This window comes from Balaenoptera acutorostrata, chromosome 13 (genome assembly GCF_949987535.1).
Source record: "Balaenoptera acutorostrata chromosome 13, mBalAcu1.1, whole genome shotgun sequence".
In the NCBI taxonomy this organism is placed as follows: Eukaryota; Metazoa; Chordata; class Mammalia; order Artiodactyla; family Balaenopteridae; genus Balaenoptera; species Balaenoptera acutorostrata.
In genome coordinates this window covers 2,666,455-2,679,026 of record NC_080076.1, presented here as the reverse complement: position 1 = coordinate 2,679,026, position 12,572 = coordinate 2,666,455, and the positions used below count along the sequence as shown (strand labels likewise).

The 12,572-nt window shown below is 51.0% G+C and overlaps 1 protein-coding gene across 15 annotated transcripts in view; it reads left to right on the top strand.

Moving 5' to 3' along the window:
• ZNF236 (zinc finger protein 236) overlaps window positions 1-12,572 on the top strand; it is a 98,971-nt gene extending 86,399 nt beyond the window's left edge. For 10 of the 15 annotated variants that reach the window (XM_057526174.1, XM_057526170.1, XM_057526166.1 and 7 more), the window contains 5 exons: window positions 3,495-3,623; window positions 4,414-4,611; window positions 6,755-6,938; window positions 9,048-9,224; window positions 10,040-12,572. In XM_057526174.1, coding sequence (XP_057382157.1) covers window positions 3,495-3,623; window positions 4,414-4,611; window positions 6,755-6,938; window positions 9,048-9,224; window positions 10,040-10,164 — 813 coding nt within the window. In that variant the 3' untranslated portion in view covers window positions 10,165-12,572. Of the gene's footprint in view, window positions 1-3,207; window positions 3,624-4,413; window positions 4,612-6,754; window positions 6,939-9,047; window positions 9,225-10,039 lie in introns of those variants that run through there. The other 5 variants (XM_057526165.1, XM_057526171.1, XM_057526173.1 and 2 more) reach the window with 5 other exon arrangements.

Sequence of the window (12,572 nt, the reverse complement as noted above, 5' to 3'; positions counted from 1 at the left end):
TAATTAGAAAACTCATGAGAAAGGATGATTAATTACAGTGACGAATCCCTCTAGTAAAGTGCTGTCAGAGTTTCGACAGCAGACCTGTCTGCTGGTCCCTGTCTGTGCGTGTGCCTGTCTGTGCGTGTCCCTGGCTGTGCGTGTTACCGGCTGTGCGTGTCTCGCTGTGCATGTCGCTGGCTGTGTGTGTGCCCGGCTGTGCGTGTCCCTGGCTGTGCATGTGCCCGGCTGTGCGTGTCGCTGGCTGTGCGTGTGCCCGGCTGTGCGTGTGCCCAGCTGTGCGTGTCCCTGGCTGTGCATGTGCCTGGCTGTGCGTGTCGCTGGCTGTGCATGTCACTGGCTGTGCATGTGTCTTGCTGTGCGTGTCCCTGGCTGTGCATGTGCCCGGCTGTGCGTGTCGCTGGCTGTGCGTGTGTCTGGCTGTGCGGGTGCCCGGCTGTGCGTGTGCCCGGCTGTGCGTGTCCCTGGCTGTGCATGTCGCCGGCTATGCGTGTGCCCAGCTGTGCGTGTCCCTGGCTGTGCATGTTGCCAGCTGTGCGTGTGCCCAGCTGTGCGTGCCCCTGGCTGTGCGTGTCCCTGGCTGTGCGTGCCACTGGCTGTGCATGTGTCTCGCTGTGCGTGTCCCTGGCTGTGAAGAGGCAGGCTGGGCAGCGGAGTAGACGCTCACCTGCTCTCCTGGCTGGAGCTTCGTCTCCGCTCTGGGCTCTCACTGTGCAGGGAAACGCTGACGGCTGTGGCATCCAGAGCAGGGTCTCTTCTGATCCTGCCACAGGTGCGTGCTGGCTGTTTTGACTGCGGGAAGATGGGTTAGCTCTTCTAGGTCCTCGCTCTTTCCCTTTGTAGAACAGTGATGTGTCCTCTGCTCGCTCTGGGCTCACGCCCTGTGAGGTCCCCTGCAAGCATGCCCGGCCCTTTCCCCAGGGAACACGTGGGACACTGCACATGAGGGGCTTCTGTCCCGGCCGACCAGAACGCTCCTTCCCAGGCGATTTTGACTCTGCAGCCTGGGCCCCCTGAGCAGTTGAGGGGGAACCCTGCTCCTCTCAGCCAGTGCTCAGGGGTCTACAAAATTCTTGTGCACTTAGGGAATGAGAATTATTACAATTTCCACCTCAGTGTAAATGAAATATAGCGAAGAAACAGACTGCAAGTAATAATGCAAACCAAAAATAAGTGACTTCTAGATGATGCCATTTTAGCGGATTCAGGTCATCATTTCTGTAAGTATAGCTAATTGTTGAGCATTTATTTTATTAGGCACTTGATTTTTGAATCAGGGCATTTGCATTAAGAATACTTAATATTAGCCTTTGAAACACCAACTGTAAGCTAGTAAATCACATCGTATTCAGGATTTTTTTTAAATTAAGCTTTTTTATTTTGAGATAATTGTGGATTCTCAGGCAATGATAAGAAATGATACAGATCCCATGGACCCCCTACCCAGTTTCCCCAGTGGTAGCATCTTGTAAGACCAGGGCACCGCACCCTCCAGGTGTTGTTGTTGGCAGAGTCAGGACGCAGAACACGCCCATCCCCACAAGGATCCCTCAGGTTGCCCTTTTAGCCACATCTTCTTCCCCTTCCCCTGACAACTGCTGATCTCTTCTACAGTGTTGTCGTTTCAAAACAAAAAGGAATTGTAATTTCCCCTTGATAAACCTGTATGAGCTAATAGTCTCAAATGTCTTAGCTTTAGTTGGGAATATATGAATTTATTGAGCCAGCACTGATTCAGTTGTATCAGAATTTCTGGCCAGCAGTTGTATTTGTTCTTGATTAATAAAATAAGGAAATGTGAATTTATTAATTTTGATTGACAAATTTGATTAATTTTTCAAAATTGGGTACCAATACTGGGTACCAACTGTCTAATCAGAGTGGGGGCCAAAGCCAGCCACAGACACATAAAAGTGCAACAGTAACTGCTATTTGAAGGTAGCAATATTCAACTAACTCCCCTATGTAAGGGGGGTAGTGGACATGATGCTTTATTAGGGTACATAGGAACTTTTCAGTCCATCCCACGTTTGTGTAAGAAAATTGGACTGATGGATGGAGATACCTAAAATATTATTTCACTTTTAAAAAAATTGCCTATGGAAAGTAAAGAATCTTAATTTAAGCTCTCTTTTTTCTAGACTCTAGATGACTTTGTAAATTTATTTTCTGCCCCATATACCCCATATTCTACCCCGTTGCCTTTGTTTCCCCATCTGCCTTGGGTAGTGTCTTTCCAGTCAGAAGCGCACCTGAGGTTCTCTGATGGAGGGAGCGTTCGCAGTGCCATCTCGCCCTGTTTTCCATCTCCCCGCCTGCTCCTCAGCTCTTTGTCTTCCCCATTGGAGCTCAGCTTGTGTCAGTCCCGTGAGGACACGAGGCAGCAGCCGTCACCTTCAGCTGCGGGTCCCAACGACATGGGCCATGTTCTTTATGGTCGCGTGACCCCTTACCCCTTTAGCATTGTGCATGGATGGGGAGGCTTCATATTCATGGTTTGGAGTGAGTGTTTTGATGGTGTGTGAACTACGCTTAGAATCAGCTCTAATTGTCGCAGTTCACGTTGTATTCTTAGCATGGAGCCAGCATTTGCAGTACAGTGTTGGTTCCTTTAGGTTGAACATGGTCTCTGCACTCACCCCCTGCATCACCCTCACCACATCCATTCTCTCTCTCTGTCTCAGATTCACAGTCAGTTGATAAAGGTGTGCTGGCGTGGCAATAAGACTCAAAGCAGTTTTGTATGGTATAGCAAAACTGTATGTCTATTTTTAAACAAATGTTCTTTATATATATATTTTTTTACAAGGTTACTGAGATATAATTTATATATCGTAAAGTTCACCCATGTATTTAAAGTGTGCAATTTAATGGTCTTCAGTATATTTGCAGAGCTGTACAACCATCACCATATCTAATTTTAGAACAGTTCATCACCTGAGAAGAACCCTTGTCCCATTAGCAGTTAGCAGTCACTCCCCAAGTCCCTCCCTCGACCCCAGATCCACCCCACCCCTGCACGTCTCCCCCAGCCCCTGGCAACCCCTGATCCACTCTCTGTCTGTAGATTTGCCTATTCTGGGCACTTCCCATAAATGGAATCATAAGACTCTGGTCCTTGTGACTGGCCTCCTGCACTGGCTTGCACACACTGTAGCCGTGTTGTCATCATTCTGTTTTATTGATGAATACTGTTCCACTGTATAGCTGTACCACACTTTGTCTGTCCGTTCATCAGTTCATGGATATCCGGGTTCTCTGCCCGTTTGGGTTGTTGTGAATAGTGCTGCTGTGGACATTCCTGTACAAGGTTTCAAGTGGATGTAGGTTTTCGTTTCTCTGAGCGGAATTGCTGAGTCATATGGTGATTCTGTGGTTAGCGTTTGAGGACCTGCCAGCTTGTTTTCCGAAGTTACTGCACCATAAGAGATCTTTTAAATTACGACTGGATTTGATCATGTTGCAACTTCTAAAGCAGTAATCACCTCTGCCAGGGTCAGCAGTTCCCAGCCTTGCTCACGGACCCCGCTCTCTCGGGCCCTGGGGGTGCGGGCTCGCCCCAGGTCATTCTGGTGAGCCCCACTCCACAGCCGTCGGCAGCCTGTGAAGAAATCACCTATCAGGTACTGCACACGTTTTATCCACAATCTCTCATAGTTTTCAAAAAATGTAGCTTCAGAAGGGATGGGTGGAGGGTCCTGGGGAGTCCTGCATGGCCGGGCTCGGGGCCAGCCTGAGGAGGTGTGTCTCCCGAGGGAGACAGGTGCTGAGCAGGGAGGACCCGGGGGTGGGGGGCTAACACTGGCTCTCGTTGGTTCCATGATTTTCCAATAATGCGGAAATCTAGTTTTAAATTTATCACTATCTTCTTTATTTGCCCACTGATCAGATTGCACGTGGCCATTTACTTGCCTTTGTTCTTTTTGTAGGATTTCCTGTAATACCTTTGCTGATTCTTTCAAGTCTTGCTATACTTTTTCATAGTATACACATTCACGTGTGTGTACATGACCTATTTGTCCTTTGACTAGTCCTTTTTCTTAAACGCAGTTTGGCAGCGGGGGTGAGGGTGGACAGAACACTTAGTAAATGATAGAGTTCCACATATAAAGGCCTAAAAACTCCTGGAAGCTTTCAGAGAAGTAAAGATGAGGGGTGAGGAGCTCGCCCGCAGCGGCCACGGCAGTGACTTGGGGGCCGGGTCTGCGGCTGGGCTCCCAGCCGGTGCCGCGCTCCGCTCCCTGGAGCCTGCCCAGTCAGTGCGCTTGAGGCGCGCCTGAGCCGCCCGTTGCAGCGGCTCCCGCGGGAGGCCGAGAGGCCGGCCGCCTCCCACAGATGACAGCCGAGCTCGGGGGCTGGGTTCGGGGCGGGAGTGCCTGGTCCCCTCAAGCCGGGATTTCTGACCCGCTCCAGGTGGCGGCCGCGTCCCCTAGCCGGGCCCAGGGTGGGCAGCCCGGGAAGGAGGGCCGGCTGCACCAGTGCCTGGAGTGTGGCCGCACCTTCGCCTCGGCCGCCCTGCTGCTGCACCACAGCAGGGAGCTGCACGGCCGGGAGCGCATCCACGTCTGCCCCGTGTGCAGGAAGGCCTTCAAGCGCGCCACGCACCTCAAGGTACGCCCCCGCCGCCCTCCCGCCAGCGTCGCTGCTCTTCGCGTAAGGTCAGAGGCGCTGCACGGGCTTAGGACTCAGTGGGGTCAGGACTCTTCCTAGTGGGCGACACGGTTCCCATCTCTTTTCGAGGAAAGGCCCGTGGAGGGGAACATATTTACAGATCACCTTGAGATGCCATTTCTCCCATCGCGGGGACACGTATGAGAGCTCTGTCGGCACCTGTGAGCAGGGCTCTGCGGAAGCAGGAACTTCCGTGATGGCTGGCAAGGCTGCAGAATTGGTCTGGCGTCCTACAGGGGAATTAGGCGATACCTAACCAAGCGATAGCGGCTCCCACCGCGAGAGCCGGCACAAAGGCATATATGCCCGCCCAAGCTCAGGGTTAGGTCAGCGTTGTTCGTAGCTGCCAGTCATTGGAGGCAACCTGAGGGTCCCACTCTGGGACGTCCACGCGGTAGAGGAAAGAATGAGGAAGGGTACTGTGATGTGACTTCCAGGGCCACTGGTCAGGGGGAGTGTCCCGGCCTGTGACTTCTGGGCCAGAGCCCCTCCTCTGCTGCTGCTTAGTTACCAAAAGCATGAGAATCCTGTGACGCCTGATTGCACAGTGAATCCCGCACGTGCTTTTTCAGGGCCTTTAGAGGAGGCAGGCAGTCAGTAAACTGAGTTTCTGTTCTCTAGGCCTACATCTGCCTGCACCTCTCACCTCTTTTTCTACTGTTTTCTGAGATGAGAAACCCCAGTATTAATGTGTTCTGAAAAGAGGACTCCGTGTTCTTTTTTAAAAGCAAAACACTGACTGTCAATTGGAGTCTTCTTGCAGAGGCTGCAGCCCGAGCTTGGCGAGGTTGGCGAGTGCTACTTATGACTGAGGGACCCCCAACCCCGTCCGACCTCTGTGTGAATTTGACTCTGTCGCTTAGAACCTCTGTGCTCCTGGTCAGGTCATGTAACATCTACAGCTTCAGTTTCCTACTTTATAAAATAAGGATGTTAATACTTACATTTTATGGTTATTTTGAGGAATATAAAGTACTTAAGCACTGCACTTAGCTCTTAGTAGACAGTGCAGAAATTATAACTATACTAATGTTACAGCCTGATAGAGAATAAATCCTTTTAAAGAGGGAAAAGAATAAAAATGGTTAAAGAAAATTTAAGATGTTTAAAATCATATATGTTACTATATACGACATAACTTTTCCATAAACATCTAAAGTGGTGTGTTATACAGTTTGAAATACTAAATCTGGCATTTTAATACCTATAAGTTACTTTCTCTTGATGACCTTCAGAAATCTGGAATTTTTTAAAAATTACATTGTGCCAGAAAATAAGGAAGTCCCCATCACACCCACACGCAGTATATGACGGGATCGTGTCAGGGGGACACGGGGGCAACTGAAAGAGTTCCTAGGGGCCAAAGCTGGAACAGCCGGGGCGAGAAAACAAAGTAGACTTGGATTATAGCCCACAGTGCAAAACCCCCACGGGTCGTTACTGGTGGGAACGTGACCGACTGAGCACGCTAGTCTCCCGTGCGGAAGAATCCCGAGTAGCCCCTGTGGACGCTGCCCCCAAGAGGGGGTGGCCCCGCTCCTTAGGGGCGAGCGGCAGCAAGGGCACGTGATGGGAGGGGGTAAAAATGGCCGCCCTTCCCTGGAGGAACCTGACAGACGCTAGCTGCGTGATCAGAGTCGGCGCCAGCAGTGATGGTAGTGTGGGATGGAAACGGCACGGTACTCCCCGTGGCCCACAGCCCACAGCCCTGGTCTGGTGATGAGGAAAACGTCAGACACCTCTCAGTTGAGGGACATCCTGCAGAATACCCACCGGGTCCTCTAACAGCTGTCATGGTGGCCGACAGGGAGGGAGGCCGAGACACCGCCCCGCCCAGACGCAGCCCAGGGGCTCGGGGGGAGCCTGGGTCTCCCTGGCAAGCCGCAGGCCCGGCCTCCCATCCACTGGGTACCACCTCGGACTCTGCTCCAGGAACGCCCACGAGGGTCCTGACTGGAGGCGAGCCTGTGGTCCTCCTCCCACTGACGGGCCTTCCTGCACTGGTTTTTCCTCTCCTGTTTCCAGTCTGTACAGTTCTGTCGTGATCTTCAGTATTCTTCACGTGTGCGTTTGTCTTTACCAGGAGCACATGCAGACACATCAAGCCGGTCCTTCCTTGAGCTCTCAGAAGCCGAGGGTGTTCAAATGTGACACTTGTGAGAAGGCGTTTGCCAAACCAAGCCAGCTGGAGCGACACAGCCGCATCCACACAGGTGACCACGCGGCGGGACCCTGGTTTAGCAGTCTTTGCCGCAAGCCGCTGGTTGGTGAGAAGATAAGATGCGGTGTGTAGATATTCATTTATGACGCAGCACGTTACTTGTGAAGCAGGGGCTGCTTGTTCAGTTTTTTTCCTAATCGTGCGTCAGTTTATCACGCAGCCAACTTCTTCAGGCACAAGCTGTTGTGTTGGCGTGGCGAGCGCAGGAAAGAGAGGCTCTCGGGCCAGCGCACCTTCCCGGCCCGTCTCCCTCGCGTATCTTCAGAGCCTCCTTTCCTGGCTTTTCCTGTCACCGCCTGTCTGTCACGTTTACCTTAGGGAAGACGACAACACGAAGGGGCAGGCCCCGCCCCGCTCTGCCTCCTGGCCCGCCTCTGTGCCCTCTGACGCGCGCGCACCGCCTCTCGTGGCCTCGGCTGCCCCCGCGGGGACCGTGGCACCCGCGCCCCGCCTCGGGGTCCCCCGCGGCCCCCGGGCTTCCTCCTCCCTCTGCCCCTCCGTCTCCTCGGGACCACGGGCTCGGCCTCCCACCCTCGCTGGTCTTCCCCGCGCCCCTCCAGGCCTCTGTTCACCCTGCAGCCGGGCCAGAGCCCTCGGAGGCTCCCCCTGAGCACCCCCGGCAGAGCCCGCCAGGCCTCCCTGAGCCCCTGAGGCCCCCCGGCCACGGGCAGGTCTCTCCCCCCATCCAGCTCTCTGTCTGGCGCCCACCCTTTTCCCGGTGCTCCCTGGCGGGTCATCGTCTTCCCGGCCCTTCTGTCCCTTTGCCGGCTGTCTCTGACCCACCTTCACACGGATGCCTCCTCCCGAGAGGCCCTGCCCCGCTGGTGCCCCGGCTGGCGTGAGGGCCTCCTGTGTGGTCAGCAGGTGCCCGGCAGCCCTTCCCGGCCCGCGGGCCGTGCGTCCTCAGGGATGCCCCTTGCCTGTCAGCGCAGACCCAGTGCCCACCGGGTGTCCAGCAAGTAGCTCTTGAGTGAAAAACAGCCGTGCTGTTACTTCATAATGCATTCATTCAAAAGCGTAATTAAGAGAAATGACTGCCGTTTTTAATGGCGTAGATGCATGTGAAGGGTTTGGCGTGTGTGTAAAGTGGGCACCTTGTGGCTGTCACTGGGGCCACGTCCCTGCTCACGTGGGTGCCCTGTCCTCACTCCAGCTCCTGATGTCTTCAACTTCCCCTTCGGTCTCCAGAGAATCCCAGCTTCTAAGGGCGGTGTGATTAGAGTGGGCCCGCAGGGTAATCTCCCTTTTGGTCACCCCCAGTCATCTGACTAGCGACCTGGTTCCTCTGTGGCCGTTCTTTTTTCTCAGGCATGACGTCATCATAGTCCCAGCCCCAGGGTTCAGGGCAGGAGACCTTGGGGGGCCATTTTTAGGACTCTGCCTGCCCTAGGCGAGCTGCAGGAAGACCTCCTTTGTCGTCGGCTGTGGAGGGACACCTGGGGGCTGAGGACCAGGTGCTCCCGGGGCAGTCCTGGGGGTGCTGGCACGTGACCCCAAGAGGCAGCCAGGCAGAGCAGTGGGAAAGAACCTTCTAGGCCAAGGGGAAAGTCTGTGCCAGGCCCTGGGGCAGGAAGGGACCCGGTCCCTGGGACTTGGAAGTGGGTGCGTGACAGCAAGGGGTGGCAGGACTGCCAGGGCCGCAGGGGGTGGAAGCAGAGAGAGATGCCGCGTGGGGAGGGCCGGGCTCCGCAGTGTGGCCGTAGGGCAGGCACTCACCTGGGCAGGCTCCCAGCAGAAGCCACGCTTGGCAACTTTTCCCTCCATTTGTCAGTTTCCACATCAGCTTGAAAGCAATTAAGTACCATTTGAAACATACTGTGTAAATCATGCTTTTAGTCAATTGGATTTGATCTTCCCGTGTCCTTAATGTGTTTTTGCTTTTCTGCTCAAAATGGATTAGAAACGTTTTGTTTGAGCCACATGTGCTCTACCTTTATTTCTGGGTGCTTCTAGGACTTTCCGTAGCTTTTGATCACGGTGTCTTTCGTGGCTCCCCATGGAGTGGCCTTGCTGGAACCCTGCGGGTTAGCATCCTGAGCGAGGAACGTCCTCAGCCTGTTGTGGAACTCGCATCCCTTCTTCGGAGTTACTGTGTGCTGTGTGTGCTCGTCGAGCGCCGTCTGTCAGGGACGCTGACCGTGCTGTCTGTCCCCAGGGGAGCGGCCGTTCCACTGCACCCTCTGCGAGAAGGCCTTCAACCAGAAGAGCGCGCTGCAGGTGCACATGAAGAAGCACACGGGGGAGCGGCCCTACCGGTGCAACTACTGCGTCATGGGCTTCACGCAGAAGAGCAACATGAAGCTGCACATGAAGCGGGCCCACAGCTACGCGGGTGAGGTGTCCTGGCCGCAGGGTGCGCGGCGCTCTGTGTGCTGCGCCCCGCGGGGTTGGCCCCGCGTCCCCGCCTCAGGCTCAGGCTCAGGGTCCGGGTCGGGCGAGTCTGTGCCCTGTGGCTCTGCAGACGGGTCTCCGTGTCCCCGAGCTGACTCCCCGGCATTGGTGCCGGCAGGGCGGGGGCGTCCCTCTGTCCGCCTTGCTTCCCGTGTTGTCCAGGAATGCCCGCGCCCTTTAGGGAGACAGGCAGGGGCGGGGGGCTTGGCGGGGGGCATGGAACGCAGCCCGCGGAGTGTCTCCGACAAGTCTGGGAGGGTTACAGCCTGCGTCTCGGGCTCACTCTGCTGCTCTGGGTGCTGTGACCACGAGGGGAGTTGGACGGCCTGAGCGTGGCGGGAGTGGTGCCCAGGGCTTTCCGGGAGCCACGGGGGTAGGACCCTTCATGTTGTGCAGTTTTTGAGGAAGAGGAAGTTCTAACATCTACACGCTAGTGCTTTGTGCTTTACTTTCTGTTAGAAAAATTGTGCCTGTCGTTATCACTAGTATTAATTAGTAATCGCTCATCAAGGATGTCATATTAACATAGCCTTTATGAGCATAGGGAACAAGCGCTGTGTGCGTTCATATTCAAGTAACAGTAATTGCCGTCACCGACGGAATTATGAAACCTGCAGCTCAGATGGCTCTTTTTTCACCAGGAAGGAAAACAAATCAACTTAGGAATTTCTTGTCTCCGTTTAAGTTGTCCTTATTTAAATGTGAATCATTTTGTGCGAGTGAATGTCTGGGACTCTTTCTTTATCACCATGGCAGGAACCTTGCAGGAGCCCGGCAGCGCCCAGGAGCACGGAGGGGAGGTGCTGAGCCGTGTTCTCCACCTGGACGAGGTGGTGCCCGAACCCGCGAGCGAGTGGCAGACCCTGGCCAACGTGTTCTGACGCAGCCTGACCCTGAGGACATTTCCAGAACGAAGTGTGGAGAAGAACAAAACACTTGGGATTTCTGTTTCGAAGCCTGAAGTGTTAAAAATGTTACCACAATAGCTATAAAATTTTTAGCTATAAAATTATCTAAAGAATCATTGACTTTCAGAGACTTCAGGAAGAAAGCTGGGAAAGATGGAAGCACGTTGCTGTCGTTCATCTGCAAATCACTGAACTCAGGTACTACATCAGCAGTCTCACCTACTCCGTGGCCAGTGCGTCTAGTTAAAAAGAAATTAACTGGATCTTACTCTCATTGTAGTGTGATTTCTTTGTATTAGCAAAGACACAAGTTAACGTGGAAAAACCCAGATAGGTTTTCCTTCATGCTTTCTGTTATAAGAAGCATAGCTCATGAAACAAACATAAGATAGGTGCATGAAGTTCGGAAAAAATGTTACAACACGCAGGGAAGTTTTTTCCATCTTCTTCTCTGTGAATTTTGAAATTAGTAGAAATTGACTCTAACTTTTAGTCTACCATAAGTTAATATAACTAGTACCTTGAGAGGTGGCTGGACCAGTTCTCTCTCCATTACAAATATCTAATCATTAGTGACAGGAATGCAGCGTCGGGGGCGTGCACCCGGGGAGTAGAGCAAGCCTGACACACAGGTGAGGATCCGGCTGTCCGCGCGGGCTGATGCCACGCGCGCTGCCCGAGCTGATACTCGGGTACACGGGTCGGCTGCCACAGAAAGCACAAGCCATGCGCTGCAGGTCAGAAATCACAGAATGGTCTCCTGGGAACAAAGGGACTGCAGCCCTGTCCGCCTCAGTAATTAAGAGCGTATTTGTACTTTGAGGGTAAGAACCTGTACGAGCCCCATGGTTTTCTCTTCGTGCATAAGCAGGTGTATTTTTTATTTCAGGGAATTCTTTAGTATCATCAATGGTGCCACGTTGAACATGTCCCAAACCAAATCCTTCCCCACCCTGGGGCAGAGTGTGTGTCGTTCCCACAGCATTCCAAAGATGGAAACTTCTTTACTTCATGTGAATCTCTCCTTTGAAATTATTTATATGTTCTGTATATAAATACATATGTACATATACAGATATATGGGCCTCTGTGTGGCCGAACAGTATATTTTGTAAATAAGCACTAGTCCCAGTTACAGAGAGAGCGACAGAGTTTTTACCTCCCAACGAGCACTTCAGATCAGTATTGTATTCGTTTTATTAATAAATGGATATCCTTGTCATTGTGACATAAAGCTGGGGTTGGTTTTTTGTTTTTGTTTTTCCTGAAAAATAATCGCCTTTATTTTCTCTCTCATTGCCTCGCTGGTTTCAGAAGAGAGCAGTTTTATTATATAAATATTGTGTGGACTTTGTATATTAAGAGAGGAGCTCATTTCAGATTCCTGAAGAAAGAGACATTTCACTGTTATTTTTTGAAGGGGCATCTTTTGATTTTTTGTTGTTGTTCACACTTCTGGCATATGTATATAAGTAATATTGATAGTGATATAAAACCTTTTGTTATGTGAAAATATTTAAGTCAGAAAACTGTTAAATAATATTACTTTTTTTTTTTCAAACTGCTTTATGTATTGTATATTTTTTTAAGGGAGAAAAAAAAAAAAGCCTTATTTGACTTATTCTTGTGATGCTGGACTTGTATATCCTGAGGTTTTTCTTGGATGTCAGTGTGTATACCTGGCTGCAGTCTGTTATTCAGAATAATTGTAATTGCGCCAGAGTTTAAAGGTTCTGCTTTTAATGCACTTTTCTTTTATAATTTTGTATTAAACTATTTTAGAAATGTTGATTAATTTTGGTGAACAAATATCTCCAAAGTTGAAATGATTGAAATCTTAAAAATTTTGTTCTTGCTAGGTTATTTATTTTGGTTTCAGCATTAAATGTCATCTCAGGTCAGTCTCTAAAAGGGGTTTGTTTAATTCCTAATTCTATAGAAAGCATATAGTTCAGTGAATTGTATTGGTGCACTGCCCAAGTAAGGCCTTACCAGGTGAATCTAAAGCCTACTTTTATTTTGGTTAAAGAAAAAAAAAAAAATCTATCAATAATTCGTTTTGTGAGTTTTCTCAGTTTATTATCAGGCAAACACAAGACATTAATGTATTCTTTTGATTTACTTCCTAATTATAAAAGCTGCTTCTTTGCAAGACATTCCTTGAAAAATAAGGTTTTGTAAAGACATAATATCACTTGAACTTTTTGGTGGAGTGGAGTACAGGTTGATCTTTATACTTTACTGGTTGATAAAAAGTCTTCTGACAAGAGATTTCTAGTCTCCTGCATAACCAGGGTTTTGAGGATAGATAATTGTATTTTTAAAAATATCTCATCATAGCGTATCTGCTTTGGAAATAACAATAAATAAAAAATGAAGTT